The sequence below is a fragment of the Anas platyrhynchos genome, chromosome 3 (genome assembly GCF_047663525.1).
Source record: "Anas platyrhynchos isolate ZD024472 breed Pekin duck chromosome 3, IASCAAS_PekinDuck_T2T, whole genome shotgun sequence".
NCBI classification, from domain to species: Eukaryota; Metazoa; Chordata; class Aves; order Anseriformes; family Anatidae; genus Anas; species Anas platyrhynchos.
In genome coordinates this window covers 72,654,764-72,678,421 of record NC_092589.1, presented here as the reverse complement: position 1 = coordinate 72,678,421, position 23,658 = coordinate 72,654,764, and the positions used below count along the sequence as shown (strand labels likewise).

Genomic DNA, 23,658 nt, shown 5'->3' with positions numbered 1-23,658 from the left:
CAGACAGACGAAGCTGCTCACCAGTCAATGTACAAACAACTGACAATGAGACTACTGACACAGCCATAAAACATTTTGTTAATTGCATTTCACAAAGTATCTTCGGCAGTAAAACTCCAATACCTCCATTCCCCCGGGACCCTGGTAGAGGCAAAGAATTAACAAAGCTTTGCGGACTGCAGTAAATAAACAGATAGAAATGTAACCCATTTTCATTACAAATATGATTCTGCTTGGATAGCTTAGATTGATTGAATTAGGTTGAAATATTAAAAGTCCTTTCATGGAAACTTCAAATGAGAAAAAGAATAAGAAGGTAGCACGGTTATTTAGAGGTTGCTTCCATCTAGAGTGGGTTGTAAGTGTCCCTTTTTGTCTGCACATGGACATAAGAATATAGCTTGAGGGATAAAACTACAGAATTATTTTATTTTAGGGCAGAAAGTTTCAGCAAGATGTTGAAAAAATATGTTTTGAAAAATCAAATGTTTATGTCTAATTATATTTCTTAACTCTTATCAATTTATTATGTACACTATTCTGCAGTATTACAGTAGATTATTTAACCACTTTTCATATATGCTGTCTTCCTACACTCATAATCTCCAGGAAAAAAAGATAAGGATCCGTCTCCCCTCCCCTTTTTTCATGCTGAGTCTGAAGACTAGAAAATCTAATCCTTACATAGGTGATTGATGTAGGTGTCTGTTTTACTGTACAATCAACTTCTCCTTCATGTGGAAATAATTTAGACCAGCAATTTGCAATGTATCCCCAATCTTCCTGCAGTCTTTCTCTGAGGATCCTCTTGAAGCAAGTGCTTGCCTTCCAGTGTCTGGAGGGGTTTCTCATCATGGACCATGCAGCAGATCAGTGCCCAGGCTTCAGAAGAAATACTATCACCCTAATACAAGCCCTGACACCTACAGCAACCCCAGTTAGGATTTAATAGTCCACCGGAGAGCAAGGGCTCAGACTAACAATCAGATTAAATCTCTCTACATCTCTCTGTCAGTTTACACTGAAACCATTCCTTTACTCCTCAGGTTTCCTGACTTTTGCGGGATCCTCAGGCCCATTCAGGCTCTTATTTTTAAGAATAGCACCAATGGCCATGTTCTTTAGCAACAGTGATACTTCAAATCCAGTCTAGTATCACCAAGCTGGAGAACACTGCTTCTCCTCATTTCCCTTGGAAGCTGTGCCTCCATTGGAACAAGTAGCTATGGGGTTTAAAAAGTACCTGGTAAATTTGGGCTGCTTGGGACATGCTGCAAGCATGGTAACAATGGCTTGATTTTTGACTCACTGCCATTCCTGTATCCAGTACTAGACCTCAACATTACAAAGTTAGTGAAAGATCAACGTGACACAGTGCTCTTCTTATGACTTTTTCTTCTACATGAAAACAGCCTAAGAAGTTAGACAAAGGTAACAGAAGATAGGTTTGGAGATAGATTCATAAGTTACAGTATTTCCAAGTCTCAAAACATAATTTTCTAACAAACCAGATAGGAACAAGCACAAACCATTTCAATCCAGCATATATTTTTATGAAACTGCAAACAACTGCAAATCGCAGGTCTAAAAAAGTGCTGTTTCAAACATGAGTGACATATACAACAAGGCATCTTCCACAACAACCAAATTCAAGGAATTTATTATTCGTTTATGCAGCCATTCTGGTACACCAAGGGCGAAGGGTACTGAACTAATAGCTGGTTGGCCATGAATCAGAGAGAGACAAGCCAGAAGGATAAGGGGAGGGAACGCAGAAATGCTAACTGCACAGATGGGGCTTGGGGAGATGCATACAAGGCAGAGCACAAGCTTGGGGAACATTATCGTATCATAGAAGGGCTCGGGTTGGAAGGGACCTTAAAGATGACCTAGTTCCAACCCCAATCTTGAGAGGTTCTCTCAAGCTAAAACAGTCTGGGAAAACAGCAGAGTTGGCAGGAGCAAGGGAAAGACAAAGGGAATGAAGGATCGTGTCTGCAAACACTGGCTGAGCTGGTGGAGATGGAGAAAGGGATACGAGCAGGAGGGAAAAAATGGCTCAGAATACAGAGATTGAAAACCTAAACTTGGTTCAGAAAAAAACACAGCTATTTGAAGTTAAGATTTGGTAAGTCAATTTAGAAAGTAATGGAGACCACAAATTATCCTTAAAAAAAAAAAAAATCATGCATTTACTACAGTTACTTGGCTGCCATATGTATAGCCCAAGATAGCTGAGTTTTCTTATCTAGGAAAGAAGAAATATTTTGGTCTCCCAGTTACCACAATACTTACGCAGCTTGATAAATATTGATTTTCAATATCTTTTTTTAATATAAAACAGTTCTCAGTTTGCAGAATGGCATCGGTAACTTGTGTTTCAGTACCAACAGTCACAGTCCAAGGCAAGCTGTAATGCCAGGATGTACACCGGCATCTTGGGCACGAAAAGTACGTTTCCCTACCCATAACTGCTTCTGCAGCTCCCAGGTTTTAACTCAGAAAAACACCCCACCTTTTCTGTAATATTTCCTCACTCAGAAGAGAAGCTGTCTTTCTGTAGCCTATTTTGCAGCCATTCGTTTCAAACAAGGGTCTCCAAGATTTCAAAATAAAGACTTTTCATATACCATTTTCGTATACACACGGTATTACCATTTGAAAATTGTGAACACTGCTCCTTCCTTTCTATCCCATGCATCTCTTACTAGCAACTGGAACTGAAAAGTAATGAGACTGTGTTTGCACAAGAGCTTAGACCTCCTGTTCTTGAATCTATAAACCCAGACCATGAACAGCTCACAGGGCACTTTAGTGCCTTGTAGGAAAGGCACTGTCCACTCATACCTTTGGTAAAACAACCAAAATGCAGCAGTCTTTGTACGTTTCAACAGCATCAATGAGGTTAAATCCCTTTAAAATGGTTCGCATATGTATCTGTTCAACAGTCACAGTTACATTGTTAATCTTTTCTACAGGCGTTTTTGGGTGCAAAATGACCCGTTTGGAATAGCCTTGGAAATTCATGCAGCTAGATGAAGAAATTATCTGGGCTAAGTGAAAGCGTGAGCTGTCAGCACCTCAGCTAACATGTGGGGAGCTGCCATGGGCACACTCTTATCATGTGGTATCTTGCAGCAAGCACTCAACAGCCTGCTTCTTTTCATGCAGGAATAAAGGTATCTCTTATTTACCACAGGATGCCACTGGTAAAAGCGTGCCCACAGGCAGGTAGAGCAGCTAAGAGGCTTCCAGCGCATATTCTCACTTGTACTCACAATAAAGTTGTCTCCACCAAGAAAACATGCTTCTGTTCTGACCTGCAAGACTCAAATGAAGAGGCTCTCCAGTTTAGAGATCCCACGTGTCTGATAATCAAGTTGCAGCAGAGCAGGGGAGAAATCTCTTCGGAGTAATAATGGGTTTATCTGTCTGCCCCGGTTTCTCACTGTATTTACAACGTCGATGTATGATTGATCAACAACACTCTGTCAAATTCATGAATATTAATGTAAGGCTTGCATAATATTTACGGCATCTCTCAGCCGTCAAAGTAAAAATAACCAAGGTAAGTTGAAGATGAGCATTTGTACAGAGCATATTTGATAGAGTGATTTGAAGTGTTTATAGAAATGGCAACAGTTCATTAAAGTTAAAAGCTGCACAGTAACTAGTAAAAATGTTAATCTTTCTGTCCCAAAACTGCATCTTAACTCCTGAAAGAAAACTGAAGAAAAAAAGATGTTGGCAATCAAGCCAAAATAATTTATGGAAAGAACAAGTAATTTCTTTGCTTCCGTTTTGGAGAAGTGCAAAAGAAATTAGGGGGAGGGAAGAAGGAGATACACTAGACATACTTATTTCACAATATTTAGACTTTCAGATTCCAGAAGTTTATTTCCTTAGTATATTGCTAGTATCTTTATTTTTTATTTTACTACCAAATAGAAATGCATCAAAATACAATTACGTTAACACATGCTTTTATGAACAAATATGATAGGTATTACTCGTACTCATTAACGCAAACCAAAAAGTAGTTCTTGACAGGATATAAACGGGTGGTGCTTAAATATTTTAGGTAGCCAACTTAAGAAAAGTTAATAGGATCATTCAGGTTGGCAAAGACCTCTAAGATCATCTAGTCCAACCTTTAACCTAGTACTGACAAGTCCACCACTAAACCATGCTACTAAATTCTACATCTAGATGTTTTGTGAAGACCTCCAGGGATGATGACTCCACCGCTTCCCTGGGCAGCCTGCTCGAACGTTGCACAATCCTTTTGGGAAAGAAATTTCTCCTAATATCCAATTTAAACCTCCCCTGGCACAACCTGTGGCCATTTCCCCTCATCTTACCATTTGGTGCTTGAGAGAAGAGCCCAATCCTCACCTTGCTATAGCCTCCTCTAAGGTAATTGAGTGTGACAAAATCTCCCCTGAGCCTCCTGTTCTCCAAGCCAAAGAACCCCAGCTCCCTCAGCCACTCCTTGTAAGACTTATCTCAACCCTTCACCAGCTTCATTGCCCTTCTCTGGACACACTCAAGCACCTCAATGTCCTTCTTGGAGTGAGGGGCCCAAAGCTGAACACAGCACTCGAGGTGCGGCCTCACCAGGGCATAATACAGAGGCACAACCACTTCCCTAGACCTGCGGGCCATACTATTTCTAATACAAGCCAGGATGCTGTTAGCCCTCTTGGCCACCTGAGCACTTTTCTGGCTCATATTCAGCTGGCTGTCCGCCAATACCCTCAGGTCCCTTTCCACTGGTCAGCTTTTCAGTCACTATTCCCCCAGCTTGTAGCACTGCATGAGGTTTTTATGCCCCAAGTGCAGGTCTTAGCCACATTGAACTTCATACAGTTGGCCTCAGCCCACCCAGATCCCTCTGCAGAGCCCTTGTACCCTCAAGCAGATCAACACTTGGGCCTAACTTGGTGTCATCTGCAAACTTACTGAGGGTGCAACCAAGACCGTGTCCAGAACATTGATGAAGACATTGAAGGGAATAGGCCCCAGTACTGAGCCCTGAGGAACACCACTAGTGACCGGCCTCCAGCTGGATTTAGCTCCATTCACCACAACTCTTTGGGCCCAGCCACCCAGCCCATTTTTAACCCAACAAAGCGTACACTTGCCTAGGCCTTGAGCAGCCTGCAGGAAAACGCCATGGGAAATGGTGTCAAAAGTTGTGGGAGTCTTTTGAAGACTGACTACTTTCAAATGACATACACAGCACACAAAATAAAAAGTCAAAGTCATCTTATAAAATTTTAACCTACCATTTTATCAATTTTGTTATTAACCTCATCATGTCTCTGGAGTTATCTGCAATACTTTTGTAAGAGTTTTATAGTAAACATCAAGACTCCTCTTAGATCTTGTACTGCTGTGTATCTAATACCTTGTGAAAGAGCCAGTTAATTATTGATTTGGAACACCTTTATCGAGTTTTCAGCAGAAAAGAGGTTTTAAAATCAATCAATAACCCAGGCCAGTTGTACACTGAAGTCCATGGTTGAAGATTTTTAGACACATTTACAAACTTACTGCACAAAATGTTTACAAGTTAATTAATGATGATTTGGGATCAGCTTGACACCTGTAAAAATAGTTTTCATGTATACTTCCCATAACACAAATACTACAAACATTTCTGGAAAGTTAATTGTTATTGGGCATTTTGGTTAGTTGCTTTTTGTCTTTTTTTTTTTTTTTTTAATGTAGGACAAAAAGTCCACACAATTTAAAATGGATAAACACCTTCTCATTTCATAAGGGATTTTTCCAATAGCAATTTCCAGAACCACCATGGTCAGGACCATCAGCAGCTTCAGAAAAACAGAACTTAGAGACCTTCTTTGCATTTTAATGAATCTCTGAAGTTTTCAAATTAGCGTGGTAACTTTTAACTGGATCCTAAAATAAAGGAGGATGAGTGCACCTGGAATGAGCAAGCTTTCCCTCCCATATTGGTCAAGGTAAGAAATGCAGAATTCTACCTGCGATAGCCACTGTAGAGCTCGAAGTTGTGCATGCCAAAGGGAGGAGCAATAATTACTGCTGTGAAGATGAAGAAAGGGGAGTATTTCAGGAAAGTCAAAGCTGAGTCAAGGTTATATGAGTAATGTTAAAGAGATGGCAAAAGGTAGATCAACAGATACAGGAACGTGGGCAGAGGAGCAGGAAGTTGGAAGCAAATGAAAGATTTGCATCAAGAAAGAAAACAGAAAAGAAGAGTTGTGAAGAAGGCTGTGCCTGCCAAAACCAAAATCTGAAATAGTTCAGAACTAATTATAATATTTTTCCATTCAACAATTATGCCATTTTTAAAAATGAAAAACAACTTGCATAGGCATGCAGTGGCTGTGAGATACCGCCAATTCCTGAGAAACGTTCTGTGATTCACGCCAAAAACATGAGTGTGTTCAAGTGTGGCAGGTCAAGCTGTCCTAATTTTTTATTTTATTTTATTTTTTAAATTAAACAACTCCAAACACTTTCAAAGAAAGACGTGATTGTCCCAGTGGCAGCAAAGTGGCCTCAACTTATCAGGGAAAGTTCTGTGTTGCTAGCACTCCAGATTTATGCTTTACCTTGCTATTGATGTTGCCGGTAAGTCCTTGGACATTTTCACAAAACACTGAACGCTTAAAATGCAAATAAACTCCCTGGGGGATTTTTTTTTTATTATTATTTTTCAAACTGCATAAATAGGCTAGGGGCTCAACTCCTATTCCTCAAAGCCAGATTATAACTTCTAAAAAGCCTGCTGTGCAACTAGTTATCTCTGAAAAAAACTCGCTTTCAGAACATACCATAGGAGCACTTTTACTCTATGGACGTATGTCCTGGTTTCAGTTGTGACAGAGTTACTGGTCTTACTCACACAATGCCATGCTTTGGATTTGTTATCACCCATATCTTCATCACACGGGGATATTTCAGTGCTGCAGAGCAGTGCTAGCACAAAGCCGAGGCCTCTCCTGCTCCTGGTGCTGCCCAGCCAGCGAGGAGGCTGGGGGTGCCCCAAGAGCTGGGAGGGGACACGGCCAGGACAGCTGGCCCAGGCTGCCCGAAGTTTTACATTTTTTTCTGATTTTCCAGATTTCCAGTTCTGAGTGGGATTCCTCATCCCACTGAGGAGGGAGTGAGCGAGTATCTGTGTGATGCTCAGCTCCCTGCTGGGTTAAACCACAACGTACTCTGTCTTATATTTTGCATATGCTGTGCCCACCAGCTAAAATTCTTCCCTGTATTTGCAACAAGCATTTTGGAAATAGTCAAGTTGCAAACTTCAGAACAGGGTGAAAGCCTAAGGAAGCTTTACTAGAGTCGGTAAGAGATTTAACGACTGTATTGTCCCTACTATTAAAAATCCAAAAGCTATCAGCTGACATGGCAACTTGAACTCTGGTATTAGTAAAATGAAAAGGAGACTGAACCCTGCTCCTGAACACCATTTTTGTGAGACTGAAGTGATTGTCACATGTTAAACACTAAACTAGACGTGAACTAGAGGACTGTGCCCTAAAGGATCAGTCAAGCTGAGCTCTACAAGCCCAACATATGGGCATCAATCAGAAAAAAAATATGCCAAGAAGTCATCATATATCTTAGTTACCAACATTTTAATGAAATAACCGTCAGAAACAATGTAAAAGAGACACTTGAAAAATACCACAGTATCTGTCCAGTTGTAATAATGGTAAATATTGGGCCATTTTGTCTTACTCTTATTAAGCAGTGTATCAAAGGACTGTGCATCTTCTGCAGGACAGAACCACGTGGCGAGCAGTTAGCACAGAGCGGCTACCGCCGTGCAAACCCACGCCCTCGGCTGCCTTGCTGCAACTTGTTCACGCAGCCATACCCTCAGCGTTAGGCTAGGATTTTCGACTACCCTAAATTAAGACTACCTACATACCGAAGGAGGGTTCCAAGTTGCGTGCACCAAGGAAAACAGCTGCAGCAGGTGAAGGCGTTGCAGCCTGCAGCAGCCCGCACCGTCTCTGGGCTGGAGATGAGCGCACCGACAGCAGACGACTGATGCGAGCGCAGAGCAGGACGGCCCCAGACTGCAGCATCTTCACGTGGGACAGCCACATCGAGCACCGCTTGGGTTTTCAGGCTGCTCAGAGCATCCCCAAAGAAGGCTAGTGTGATTTAGGTGACCTATTTCAACAGTTAATTAATGCTTTCCTGAGCGCTGCTGTGCACACAAGCCCACAGAGGGAGAGGTGAGGATCCAGTGTTTTCCCGATGAAGCAAAAATAAAAATGATGAGTGACAAGGACTGTGGGAATCTTAGCAAACTACATATTATTGAAGAAAAAGGAATAAGCAAGAAGAGACTGTGAAATTATTATCCTACCAAGATAACCAGTATTGGGAGCACAAACGTTATCCAAGAATTAAATGAGTCTGCAACTCTCTTGCTTTCAACTACCAGGAATTCAAATTAAGATCTGCTTGACAGGCAAGCAGATCTAGGGCTGAGCCTGAAATTCACATCTCGAATTTAGAGAAGTAAAACCAACTTAAGGGTCCCATTTAGAGCCTGACTTTCAGCTGAGCTGGCAAACAGCTCATCGTACCCCCAGTTCAACGGCCATAAAAATAATTTTCATAGCATTACAAGTCAATATCAGCTCATTAAAATGTAGCCTACTGGATTTCACAGACATACTTCTAAGAATCACCATCCACAACTGCTACATCAAAAGTAATTATATTAAAGGCAAATCAAAGTAAAAATGTACAAGCATGTTTCATGGAATCAAGAAAAAATTCAGAACAGAAAGACACATTTGTGAAAAACCCACTCTTTGGCAGCGATTACAGCAGAAGACAAAATGGCTTGGGCAGCTGAACACCGAGGGGAATTTAGGAATGCAAAATATTGTCTGCAGAATTATTTTCACAGACATGAGTTATATGTGAGAACAGCAGCTATAGAGAACATAACCACGTTACAGGTTGGGATTTTGGCTCAATATTTGAGCAAGTACAAACACTTAATACCATCTTATTTAATTTTTATTGCTATTTGGACTTTTTTAAAAAAGTAAAACTCCATAAAGAAGTGGTTAAATAGAAATAAAACTAATATAAAAATCCTTTCACTTAATGCTTATTATACCAATGAGAATCAAAGCAACACAGTGGGGGATTACCTCTGGGGGTGTGACATTTGTTTGAGACTGCAGTATCACAATCCCAATATAAAAAAGCATTTTTTAAGACGTTATTAGCTTCGTTAAATAGAACAAAAGAATTTCTACACCGCTTTTTGTGCTTTTGTGATGATTTTTCTTTTTGTACTTTACCAAGTAGCACAGGAAGCTACTGAATTGCTGGGTAAGTGCTCCCCCAAGACACTAAAAAGACAAGTGAGGATAAAATTTAGTTGTGCTTGGGTATCACTGGGGCAGTGAGTGAAGGGGAATAGGGGCCTGTCTAAACGCCTGTCACACATCCAGATGGGCTTTAACTTGCAGAGAGCAGAGAAACAGAATAGCAAAGAAAGAACTGAAATGGTTGAAGAAAAATCCTGTTACCACCTGGGTTTGGTGTACAGAGAGTTTGATAGTGCAGCTACAGTAGGGACGATAATTCCTGAAACATCAGGCAGAAAGCAGAAAAGGAGGGATGCTGGAGGAGCCAGCGAGGCCTTGAGATGAGCTGTCAGTGAAATCCCAGCCCAGCAGCCACTTAGTGCAGCAGGGTAAGTTTCTCTGACAAGGTTCACACAGAATCAAACTGAGAAAGAAATTAACGGCCTTTGTTAGTCACTGCTGCTTACTGGATCCTGGATCAAAGATACTTCATTGAAATGCAAGACAATTTGCAACGTTATTACAACATCTTAGCAGAGCACTAATGACTTCGGCATGCTTGCAAATGAAGAGAAATGTGTAAGAGAATGCACAAGAAGGCAAGCAACACGAACAAATGCAAGGAAAAATGAAAACGCTGTATTCTCATCTGTATGGTTCATGTTCTTGAACATTTCCCTGTTTCATATAACTTCGAACGAGTTAAAATCATTGAAGATAGCTAAGCTTCCCAAAATTTTATTATTGTAAGTAAGAACATGCCAGTGATGTGGTGACAACCCTTTTAACCCTGTTCAGAAAGAGCAGCGAATCCAAAAAGAAAAGATCTGACAGATAACCTTGCAGACATTGATATCAGCCCAGGAAAAGCTACTTTCTTCAAGGGGGAAAAAAGTGATAGTTTTTAAAAGAAAAACTTCTAAGAGCTTTGCATTTCTCATTTGGAACATAAAGCTCAGTTGGCTCCCTCCAAGGGTCAGCTGCACCAGCACGATAAATGCATCGTGGATTTACTAGAAAGCTTCCCAGAGAGGACAGGTCCTGAATTGAGGCTATCGGAAAAGATGACATTTTCCTTCTGTTTTCCCTTTACCGGAAAAATAAATAAATAAATTCTGGCATTACTTTCGTATTTTTGTTCCCTTCTCGCCCTTTTCCTACCTCAGGAAAAGACATACGAAGCTCACAGGAACCATATGTCATCTGTTGACTTTAGCAGCAAGCCCCAGCCAAAAGAACATTAAATCAGTACCTTTGTTTCTTCTGACTCATCTGAATTTATATCCAGTCAGGGTTTTATGGGCGTAAGCTTGTTTCAGAACCTGGGGCAAAACATTTTTCTTCAACTGCAATTATTTTTATTAGTAAAAATTAATCTACAAACATCTTCTTAATACTCCTGCCAGCAACCAAAGGTATGCATTAGTCAATCTCTGAAAAATTGTTGTTTCCACATACTCAATGGATGCGATAACCCTGTGTGGGTCTTCTCGAGTCGTTCTACACCAGGTGACGATCAGTTTTTACAACTGAAGGAGAAAACAAAGTTCTGAGTAATGAGAAATGTGTCATTTCTAAGTGCCCCTCAATACATAGAGTAGAATAGCTCAGTATGAAGGGACCTACAAAGACCATCCTGCTTTAGGGCATATTACTGAGGGCACTATCCAAACGCCTCCTGAGCACTGACAGGTTTGGGTCTTCAACTACCTCCCCAGGAAGCTGATTCCAGTGTTTGACCACTCTCATGGTACAGACTTTTCTCCTCATATCCAGCCTGGTGCAGCTCTGTGCCAGCCCCATGCATCCTGTCTTTGGTTATCAAGGAGAAGAAACCAGCCTGAACATTTTGAAAAAGAAGAAAAGCATAGGCTGATAGAACTGTTTGCTCTTCAGCACGTAAAACTTTAGGTTTGTTTATCTATCTGGAAGCACACATGCACACTGACAAATATATAAGCACACATACACTGCTGTTCCTCAGCAGTAAATTAAAAAAAATAAAATAAAATAAATGTATCTTCTCTCTCTAAAGGGATCTGAAAGAAGAAAATTGTGTTAGTCTTTCTTGCGTTAATCTTTCAAACACCAAATTCAGCTCACTTTCTAAAGCCTCTCTCTTCGAATACAGAGAGATTTTCCTTTATTTTGGAAAATCTATGAGCTGTGTATAATCACTAATAAGTTTTTTTGACAGCCGACAGTCCCCTTCACAGTAAAGGGATCGCACAGATGGAGCAGTACCAGCTTCAGAGGCCCTAACCCTGCCTGCAGAGCACCACACGGGGCTAGGCAGGAGCGTCAGCCAGGAGCACGTGTAGGCCCACGTTCACCCACCCTTCTCTCACACACTTACACGCAAGCCCTGGCCACAAAACGGCGAGGATGACAATTAGAAACCATTTATAAGAGTGTGAAGACACTGGCAGGCAGGATGACCTGTTACTTATTTATAGGAGCCGGGCTGCCTGAGAGGGCATGTGGGGCCAAGAGGCTTCCCGAGCCAGCACACGGTCCCTGGCAGGGGCATTCCTGGCTGGCAGGAGAGGGCTGTAGCAGCCCACAGCTAAATTTACTTCTGATATCAGCCTGGAAAAATCCTTTTTTTTTTTTTTTTTTTTTTTTTTAGAAGTGCTGGTGAAACTGGGGGTTCCCGCACACATCATTTCACGGTTTGTCTTTCAGAAGCACAGTTCGCTTGCCTGGTGACATGCAAGCAGCGTGTTCAAACCCACGTCGGTCCCGCTGCAGTTGTGGTAGCTTCAATTATTTACTGGCCTGGAAAAACTTCTTGGGAGGGCCAAGGGATTTAGAAGACAGAGTATTTTAGTGTTATAAACCAGTAGGAATAAGCACTACGAGTCTCTCCTCATTTCAAAGGCTTTGACATGAAAGCAGAGGTAAAACATCAGTATCCACTTAAATATATTTTTTTTCTATTTTTTTGATGTCTTCATACAACGTGTAATTTACTTTAATTCCTCGCCTTTGTTAATACTTCCGTCTCATTAGGGTAAGAGTATCAAACAAAAAAAAAAGCTAATGACATAAACCACACATACGCCGCTTTCATTCAAAGATTTGGTAGCCCATAAAGCAGTAAGCTACAAATTAAAGCCAGAAATAGCTACCAGATTGGGAAACGGAGGCTCAGGCAGGTTAAATGAGTTGTGTAATGTGAGAGCAAAGTTCAGAGCAGGGTCCACGATACGAGACTGCAGATTTACATCACGGCTGGAGGAGCAGTACTACAAGGAAATGATGACTGCCTTAAAAGCCAGCCGGTCAACTGGAAATCTGAAAAGAGCTGGAGCTTTATTGGATTTATTAAAATTGAAACGATGAAAGCCTACTGAAATGTTGCTATCCTATACAAATACCATGAAGGGTCATCGAAAATACTCATTTGGATAATTTTCTGAATGATTTAATAATAGATTTTTTTTAATATCACAAATTATCAGCGGAGTTGGATGGAAACACCAGTCAGCTGAAGGATTCCTGAAGGTGCTGAGCCCTTGAGGGAGGCTGAAGTTGCCGATCCCCGCAGAAAGTCACCCGGCTGGGTCAATTCACTTCAGGATTCCCCCTTCCAAGAGGGGGAAAAGGAGAGGCTTCAGCTGGCTGCAACCTCCAGGCAATCCCGTAAGAGAACAACCACTGCATCTTCCAGCTTCACAGGAGATGCTGGGCTGCAATACCAAAGCTTGCTCCACGCACCATTCAGGCCAGCTTGAACCAGCACCAACCACTGCACTGGCTTCTGGTGGCTCTGCTAAAGATGCCCTCGTTGAAAGAAAGGCACTGGGCTTGTTGCTGCAACAGCTGGCTATTTGGGGGTCCTGTTAAGAAGCCTGGATCTGGGAGCTTACGTGTCTGTCTGTATGCTGCCTTTAGGATGATCAATCTCTATATGAAGAGACACGCTGGCTCAAAATTATATCATACCTCAGCTGTCTGCTGTGTCCTTCCACCAAAAATCACTAGATTAGCACTCCCTAAATTCTGCAGGTGACAGAAGCACATGAGCGCTTTGTAATCCACTCTGGGAAGAAGCACAAACTGATTAGCTTAAGCACTCAATGAAAATAGCATCAGCTAATGCAGATGACATAGTGCAGTGAAGAACGCGATTCCTCCCCCCTGCTTTAAGAGATATGGGGATGGTTAAATAAATTAAAAAAAATGGAGATGGAAAACTAACAGCAAGGTTTTAATCTACCACCGTTGGATTTGTCCTCTGTCCCCTCCCCCCCAAAAAAAAGAAAAAGTGGTCATCTGCTGTCTGAAATTAAAACCCACCTCTATGATTTTTTGCTGCCGTGGAGGAACTCTGGGATGAGTTGATCAAAGCAGGGACGCACAGCCAGGAAGATGCTCTGGTCCCAGCCTGCTCCCTAGGATGCTGCACTTGCTAGGAAAGGGAAACGATCCTCCCTACTCATTTTTGTTAGTCTGAAGCTTTGTACTGGCCAGGGAGAGGCAGCGAGGTGCAAACGATGATGAAAGCTAAAAACAAAGGCAGGAAAAACAAAAAGCAGGGAGCTGCACACTGGGAAACCAAATCTACAAAGTGAATTTACTGAAGTAAAAGGCAGAAAGTTGCTTTGGAGAGAAAAGGTTACACTGAGAAATACACGTGGGCATGGAAGTATCACCAGCTCAGCCCCACCTTGCAGCTGAAGTAGTGAGGAATGGCCAGCGCAGGTGAGATTTGGGTGTGACTGGCATGATGGGGTGGAACATGACAGAAATCCTGAGAAAAGCAAGCCTTCAGCGAGGAAAATGATGCACAGTGGTGTAGCTCACAGGGCACATACACAGAGACCGCTGGAAACCAGAACTGCAGAAAGAGGAAGGCTTTCACTGGTTCTCCCTCCTCCTTGCTCTCTCCTTTAGCTGTCTTCTGAAAATACCCATCTTTGTTTTAGTTTCTCACTGGGAGTCCTTTTACCTGTTTTCCTTCCCCATTTTTGATTTCTATCCAACATCTCTTAGTCATAAACCAACAAGACACTCAGCTGATGTGCTTATTACCTTCAAAACCCTAAAAATTTGTTCTCTAAGTGACAAAAACAATTCTTAAGCTTACACTACAGCTGCCTTTTTCACTGCATATTACCACCAGCAGTGCTGTTCAGTAGTGCGTAAGGACCCTACAACCAGAATTTGCTTCAGGGGGAGGATTATAGATCCTAAATGTAACACTGCCAGCAAAAAAAGACAGTGGCACTGAAGATGGAAGATGAAGATCCTTGTCCACTTGGTTCCCACACACAAAACACCTTGCCCATGTATCCATCTAACGCCAGCATTTGTGTAACTGCACGCTGAACCAGATCAAGGAATGCACTCGCACACAGACCAACACTTTCCTTAGGAGTCTCCTTTTAAGTTGGCTTAGTTTTGCAGCCCCCAGCTTGGAAGAAGAGGAGCACAGAGGAGCAGGAAGGAGCAGAGGCAGCACAGCCTCCTGCAACTCGTACATCAAAGAGCTGAGGGAAGCACCTCGTCTAGAATCTCCGCCGCCTTGTGCTTGAAACACCTACAGCTTCTCCGAAGAAGGAATCACACAGATGATTAGGATGAAATGGAATGCTGTACATCCCTGCAACGTTACGACTCACGGACACCTTTTGTCAGAACATGTTGACTCTGCCCTCTCTATGCAAATCAGAGCTGCGAGTCTGCAGGCGTGTCAGCTGCCGAGCCTTTTCACCCATATCGCTTTGTTCCATCTCTTCGGAGATTTTTTTTTCTGCTATAAGTGCATCTCCTTAATTGTAAAATGACACACGGTGTCAATTTAAATGTTCTCAAGCTGCAGAGAGGCAAAGGAGAAAAGCTGGGAAGTTATTAGTCAACAAGTATTTAATAAAATAACAAAAACACTTCAGGAGGGTGGCTCATTTTGTCAAGTTAATCTTGCAGGTCTACTACAACCAGCAAGTTTCCAATCTCAGAATGCTGAAAGCAACTATTTAACATGATCCTAGGGGAGAAAAACTAAATCCTCATTTCTCTTAATCTCCAACATTTGTTTTCAACCAGTAGTTTTAACAACATTAGGCATTATTCTAGAGACAGGCTCAAGGACATGAGCAGAATCTTAAATTAATTCCTCCGCATGGTTTCTGTGCACTTAAATCCTCTTGTAGATAACGTCCCCCTCCAGGAGGATACATCCTATTACAAATAGAAATGATTTTCATCAAGTTCGAAGGGAAACGGTCTCTGCCTGTTTTTATCCATGAGCAACTAACAGCATCTACCAAAGGGTTATTAACACAAGAAAAACTGCCAAATTCCTTTCCTTTGTTTACATGAACCCACGCTGCGAACGGTAGTGGAAGATCTCCATTTGCAGATGCCTCTGCGAAGCAGGAAAATACAAAATTCTCTTCCCCCAACAACACACAATCCGATAACCAAATAGCATTCCAGGTGACTTGAGAGGACAGCAAATGTATGTGTTTTTATAGACTTACATCAATTCCACGCTGAATAAACGGACACCATGCTACCCAAACCTATCAGAAACCCTAACAATCCTGTCCCATATTCTGCACTGATTTGAATCCAGAAGTACAGAAAGTGACTGCAAAGTATTTTTAAAATGACAGACTTTAACAGCTTAGTGAAAAAAATTATACCTGAAAGCCAGCTAGCACCATTCAGGATGAGAAAACCAGAAACAAAGTATCCCTAACATTACAAGAAATTAAACTACACACGACCTTAAATTATTTTTATATTTCTAGAAGTCTGAGTACAAGCTTCTCTGGTACTATAATTTGCCTCAGTTTGGGTGCTTTTCTGAATTTGGACTTGTGTTGACAGTTTAATCTGACATAAATTTTACACCAGAAGAGATTAAAGGCAGACACAAATTTAGAATTGCAATGGAACTAGATCTGTTAAACACACTTGCACTTTCACCTAAGTTTAAAAAAAGCGCATTTTAGCAATAAATTGATCCGTTCTACTGGTAGGTGATGCCAGAACAACCTGTTCTGCTTTCTGCCACTCTCTGCAATCTCATGCTGCTCTTGCACCAAGCAGCTCCTGCACACATCCCACCTCCCAGTGAGATTGTTCAGGTAGCTAGCCCCACAGAAAATTCATGCTTCAGGAGAAAAGCAAATACTTGCTCCACATTTAACTTCCTGAATAAGCTTACTATGAGTTAGACGAGTGTCATCCACCAGCTAATTAAAATGGGTGGCAATGCCTTGGTGGTACTGAAGAGGAGACTGAGACTGTCTCCTTGTGGTGGAAACTATCCCTTAGCTCAGCCCAAGGACATGATGATGCATATTGCAGGTCTATATTATCACTCTATAACAATTTTGCTGATCTTAAAAATAACTTTAAGGCAACAATTTTAAGGTATCCATTGAGGATGAGATTTTTTTTTAAACCACGTTTGGTGTTCTATCTTCTTTACAATGTCTTTTGATTTCAGACAAAACCAATTTAAGATTTAAACCCTGTTCCTCAAATACCTCCAAGCAAGTACCTAACCTCTCATGTTTGTTTTTTTATTGCAACACTTGTTAAATAAGAGGTAATTTCTGTGGCCGAGGAGAATTTAACTAATATTACACAATATATTCTTAGAGAACCTGATTTTCAAATAAAAAAAAAGCAATGAAATAAGCATAACACGACTTTTATGGATGTCACCATCTTTGGTCTACATCCAAACACATGCTAAAAATAGTAGGAACAAAGTTATATTAAACCAGGAAAGTACAATGTGTCTTGATGCAAAATTATTGGCTTGTATGAGATAGAAAAATATTTTTCCCGTGGAACTAAAGGAGCTAAGAGAAAAAGCATCAGATGAACTGTGCTTTGTCTTAAGATGACACTGGAGATTTAGTTCTTGTTATTACACAAGAAGCTGAACCTAGTAAAATTGGGCATGAGATATGATTCTTAGAAGCAAAAAATCACAGGTATGAGTGTGTAAACAAAAATAATACACATATAATCATTTATTTGAATTAAAATTGATTACTAACTGATTGTATTAACACTAATTTCAAGAGCAGACATGACACATGCAGAATACCACCATCACTTGGTTGGTGTTCCAGATACAAACCAATGATTTGAAATACCTTCAGAGAGCTGCAATGATTAAAAAAACTAAGAATTGCGAATATACCTTCAAATCACCACTGTACCAAAGCAATTTTTAATGTTTTTCCTTTCTCTCATTGAGGTAACCAAGAATTAGTTTAAACTTATTTGCATAACGAGAACGCACTGGACTTCACAAATTTCTGTTTTTCTCCCTTTGCAAATGTAACATCAGTCAAGCACTATCATTCCAATGATATGAAAAATGGTCTTTTTCATAAAAGCAGCCCTTCATTTTCAAAGTTCAAATAGAAAAGTGGGAGACAGTATGCACCAGCTTTGCTGTAACACATCAACATCTAATACAACCTGTAAAGTAGCAGCATTGGTCATGCAAAACACCTGGTGTTGCAGGCTGGAAATACAAACACTTAAAAGAAAATTCTCTAGGGTTGTAGTGGGGGTAAACCCACTACAAGGGTATTTGTTGTTGTTATCCTAAATACCATCTTGTATTTCCTATCAAGATAACAAGTTCATGCATGGCATTTGACTGCATATATACTTCATAGTTCCATGAATACATAAGTTTTACACACAGCTGAATATAGACTTATCAGGTGTTCCTTTTAACTGTATCTTACATCTCAGAAATCAGGCAAAACAGCAGCTGTCTCCTTAGGAAAGCAATAATGGTAGCATGAGAGTTGTACTTGCTTCCTGCTTTTGCTCATGGCTACTCTTCCAAAGGAAAAAATAAAGCCTACAAATATACTAACATCTGGAATTTCACAGAAAGATCAACAACAAATCCCAGAGAACGAGGTAAAAAATGATCCATACCAAAACCTAAGCCCCAATTCTGGCCACTGTTACCAGGTATTATGACTAAAATTAAATTTATTTCAGAAGACATCTGTAACTTCCATTCTGGGGCTGTCTTAACTTATTCATAACCTTTTAACAAAACATTCAACCTGCATCCAAAAATGAATATAAGCCCCATAACTATTATCAAAAAACTTGAGAACACTCTATATTTACTTATTAAACTACAACAGTGATTATAAGCTCCTGGACTTGCATCCCTGGTTTGATTTACCAAAGCAAATGAGAAATATCCAACCAAATGAAGACAGCGGCTTCATACACAGATCACATTTTATTTCCCACCATACCTACTATGGATCTTACTCTACCAAGGCAGCATAACTACTAACAGATTTATTGTATTAACCACCATGTTGTTTGTCTCACACCAAAAATTCTCATTGTAATGTATGTGGCAGCAGGCACTCTACCCATATGAATATTCCCCTTTTTGTAACCACTGAGAGCAACTCACTTAAGTATTATGAGTGGTGGGAAACTTCAAGGGGAAAGGGTAACTAAGACAAGGCAACTGGCTGCCCTCGTAATCTGCAATCAACTTAAAGAGCCACTTCAGGTCATGAGAAATTTCTACGATGACAACTCTTTCAAAGTTCTCTTCCCACGGTCAGAAAAAAATATCACATGGAAAAGAAATACTCCACGAAAAAACTCCTCTTTCACTAGCTTTTATGGTAACTTGCACGTAAGCCAAACAATGTACAAGAGTATCAATCACTTTCCAAAGTGCCTTTTCAAAGTCGTGCACAAACCTATAAGAAAGTTCAATGAATGTATACCAGCTGGCTCATGTACTGTTTTCGGATATTGATATCTGCAGCCCTTTCACCGGATCTAGTGTCATTGTCCGGGCTCAGATGACTCAGACAAGAACAATGTAAAAACATTGTTTGTTTTCATGTTTAAAACCCCCATCGGTCTCCCACAACAATAACAGGAAGAGTGTACGGATCGATATGCAAGACTACTAATAGGGACTTTTCTCTTCCTACCCCATGACAGGCACGTGAAACTTCCTTAACCAGGTGCAGCATGCAACACTTACCAGATCTCTGTGAAGCACCCAGTTTGCATGGAGGTAATGGATTCCATCAAGGATCTGGTAGAGTAGTGATTTAACCATAGATCTTGGCAGCTGCATGGGCTTTTTGTTTGCTTTTGAGGCACGGTGAAACTTGATAATATGCTAGAAATAAAACAGGTAGAAACATGAAGCTTGTTAAAGAACAAAATTTTTTATTTTTTTTAATAGTAACACTAAATAATGAAATGAAATACAAAGTTTGTTGAAATTTGCAATTAAAAGTAATAGTGATGTACTTCGAATTTTCTTAAATTGTTTTTATCTTCCAAGTTGCTTTAAAAATAGGTGTCAAGCTTTTGATAACTTCTGAAGACTGGCTACTTACCTCCAGTAAAAGTTCTTGGACATTCTCCTCCCTCCCTCCTACCCACTGGGGATCCTCTTACCCACACCACTGCTAGATCAGAAGTTTCCAAACCAGCAGCATATACTGGAAAGGGGCTTGTGCTCTATGCTCTCACCCCCTTCCTTACCCTCCAAAACCACCCAGGACAGAGTACCTATCACTACACTTTAGCATTTCTCCCAAAATCAGAATCCAGCAGAGAAAGATGAAACAAAATCCCACGTCATTAGGGTGAGATTATGTGAAAACATCTAAAAACGGTTACATTCCCACTTCCAAGTTTTGGCCGTATACTTCATTGATGATGACAAGCAAGTCATTCCTGGATTACAGAAGTCAGTCAGTCCACAAGAGGACAAATACCACTTGAAACCATGGAATGCAAAAAGGGACCCTCGCATTAGTCAGTTGAAAGAATGAAAAAAAGATAATGAAAAGACTGCTGAGAGATCATGAAATATTCATACACTAATTAATATTTATTGTAAGATCAACATGGAGATGATGGGTTAGTTTTGGTTTTGCTGCACCATGTAACGAGCGGGGTGAGGCCCTTCTACCTGTTCAATCCTCAGGTGAGGTGATGCTACTCAAGGGGCTATGCAATCTCAACATACTGTCATTAAGCAAACAACGAAATCCATTCATTCAGATGAAAAAATATGCACCCTTTTTGAAGGAGGTTCAAAGAAGCATCGCAAATAACAAAATAGTTTCCAATTATGTGCTTTTTGTGAGACAGAAGCTGCAAAAGCAGCTTGCATTTTTAATGAAAGTGATTCAAAATGCTAATCTGTACAGCAACAAGACTACTGATTACCCAATTTTTAAAACAGGATTTGTCTAGCTCGAGATCATCCCCCTCCAAACGTAAGAGATAGTCAATGGCCATGCTTTCATTAGACCTCTGCTCCCGCCAAGAGCACCCTCCACTACATCTGTCACTAACAATCCCAAGGAAAGTGGTTACAGGTTAATGTCACCTCTGGCTTTCATCGAACTTCAGCCACTCTTAACGCTTCAGTCACTGTTAAATTGCACCTGGTAAATGTGTAGATATTGTTTAAAGAGATTTTTTTTAAAAAAAGTAAATAAAAAAACCTGCTTAGTCCCTATTAAAATTAAAGTGTCCATGGATCTTTTCACTACTACATGTAACACAACAGTGGCTGTCGGTATATTTAAAAAGTTTTAAAGAAATCTGCAAGAATATTAGATTAATATATAAATGAGAACCAGCAAACAAAGCTCTCAGTATCTGATTCTGTAATTATGCAATCACTCTTAAAAGTATAGTGGAAAGCTTAAAGGAATTACTTCTCCAGAAGAGTTTTCTCATGTCACAAAGTGATCTTGTGTCACATTTTCAACTGGGAGCCCCTACCTTCCAGTACTGTACAATGCTCACAGGATAACCACCTTTGTGGGTAATTACAGTATGATTTACAAAGCAGTAACCATACTCTAACATCCAAAATTATTATCTTTATTAATACACAGTATTAAAAAAAAAAAAAAAAGCAGCACCAAAAGTCATGGGTTACACACAACACACAGTGCCCTAAACCAAGCTCAACCCTGGTAAAACAATGCACATGCAACCACTAAAACAGATTAAAACAGATTTTTATGCCTATTTAAAAACTGACTAGGATCCACAAAAACCATTATAATACAGGAACACAGAAAATGAAATTGCAAAGGTTCTCCCAGGCCACAACGTGACTAAATCAGCACCTGGTACTTTCAGGAGGAACTCTACCCTTCCTGCCCCAGTAGAGCTGTCTCAGCTGCATCCCCTGAGTGCAAAGGCACTAGGTGGGGCCCCTGCTTTCTGTCCCTGCCCTCTCGTTGTTGCTAACTTTCTTCAAATGAACCATGAACACTGCGCTGAAGGCTTTGTCCCTTGAAATATTAAAGCACTAAGACTTTTAAAGTAATGGGAGAGCTGCAAAGGAGCAGGATGCTATTTATTAATGAAGCAACTAGTAGCATGCCAAGGCCACCCACTGGAGCAAGACTTTTGTGAGGGTACAGGATGGGAAGGTTTCCTCTTTTTCTGCTGTTCCATGAGCAGGCCTACATGAACTTTTGAGGCAGGTATCCAGCCTTATGTTGAATGTGAGGTACCTCTAAACCAGAGCTAGCACAACTGTATCAATGCAGAGCTAAGGTAAAGCACCCTGCCTCTCATCCAGACCTCCTAGCTCAAGCTACCACTTCAGAACTTGGAAGGGACGAGCTTGCTCTTTCTTGACTGTCAAATACCACCTAGATACATCATCCTACATCATCTTGCTCATGTGCTGGTTTGTCCCAGTCAAAGGCTCCTTTCTGTCTGCTTTCAGCTCAGCTACTTAAGTGACCTTGTTTCTCTCAATCCTCATAGCATTGTCATTTAGTGGGGATCCTCAGGGCTCTGAGGATCTGAAGGGTCTGGAGGGCAAGACATGTGAGGAACAGCTGAGTTTGTTGAGCCCTGAGCAGGGCAGGCTGAGGGGAGGCCTCATGGCGGCCTGCAGCTCCCTCACGAGGGGAGGGGAGGGGCAGGCGCTGAGCTCTGCTCTCTGGGGACAGCGACAGGACCCGAGGGGACGGCATGGAGCTGGGACAGGGGAGGGTCAGGCTGGGGGTTAGGGAAAGGGTCTGCACCCAGAGGTGGTCGGGCACTGGGACAGGCTCCCCAGGGCAGTGGTCACAGCACCGAGCCTCAGGCATAGTCTGATTTCTGGGTGGTCCTGTGCAGAGCCAGGAGTTGGAATGACGATGCTTGTGGGTCCCCTTCCAACTTGTGATATTCTGTGGTTCTATGATTAAAAGCCCTGCATGTTGCTGGCTGTGAACTTTTTCCAGTCTCCTTTTCTTGCAAAAGAATTAGGAAAACTCTTGCTCGCAGCTATGGACAGCCCCCTGTCCCCAGGTGCCTCAGCATGAAGAGGGCCCTGCTCTGCCAGAGCCACACACAACAAATGGCCCACGTCATGTCTAGCGAGACATCCCATGGGACAGGTTTACATTACCTTCAAAATCTCCTATCCTCATTACAATGCAGAGGGGAAATAAATGTCAAAAACACCACAACTTTGACAGCAGCAAGATCTTCAAAATTAATAATACCAAGATAAAGATAACATAGCTTTATCCAAACAGGGTTAGCTTTATACGTCTAAGTTTAAGTCAATGCCTACTGTACATAGTTTTGAATTTCAGGGAATTACATCTGATAGTTTTTCTTTCTATCTAGCAAGCAATATCACCACTGAATAACATTCAGTTTCCTACAAAAGTAAATAAAAATTATTGTTGCATACTTACTGATATAAACTAGTTTATTTTAGTCACAAGAGCTAATTTCACCCCATCACAGTTTAATTTCTGCTCAGTTCTCAAATCTAAACTAAAAACATTTCACAGTAAAGGGAACTGAAAAGCTGTATTTGCCCCATGCCACTGGCATGCACCCACAGTGCTTGTGATCGTGGCCAATTCTCAAGGGGGTTGTTAAAAAAAAAATAGTTCCCCAAATTTCTTGTATGCAACTACCCAAATACATATTCTTTAAAAAGAGCATTTCACACAAGCAGCACTGAACAGCAATTTTAATGCTGCTTTAAGAAACAGAAGGGGAAACTGGTGCATGCACTCACCGGCATCTTTTCTACTGGTGGCAACAAGCCCAAGCTTTTACTTATTACTCATTTCCTTGTAACTTCAGAAATATAGCTGTATAGTCCCTACCACTGTTGTAGGAAAATATTCCTCATATAAAAATTAGAAATGAAAAATAAGAGCACTACAACAGAAATAAATGAATTGTCATAATTTGACAGGACTTTCTCAGATTGGGCAGGTCAGGTGCATAGCCAAAGATGCTGTACCACCACAGCTGTACATGTACTAAGGGA

General features: G+C 41.0%; 1 protein-coding gene across 2 annotated transcripts in view; it reads right to left on the bottom strand.

The window, feature by feature from the left end:
• CDK19 (cyclin dependent kinase 19) overlaps positions 1-23,658 on the bottom strand; it is a 111,388-nt gene that overhangs the window by 39,948 nt on the left and 47,782 nt on the right. For both annotated transcript variants that reach the window (XM_027454709.3, XM_038175800.2), the window contains one exon: positions 19,369-19,509. In XM_027454709.3, coding sequence (XP_027310510.1) covers positions 19,369-19,509 — 141 coding nt within the window. The remainder of the gene's footprint in view (positions 1-19,368; positions 19,510-23,658) is intronic.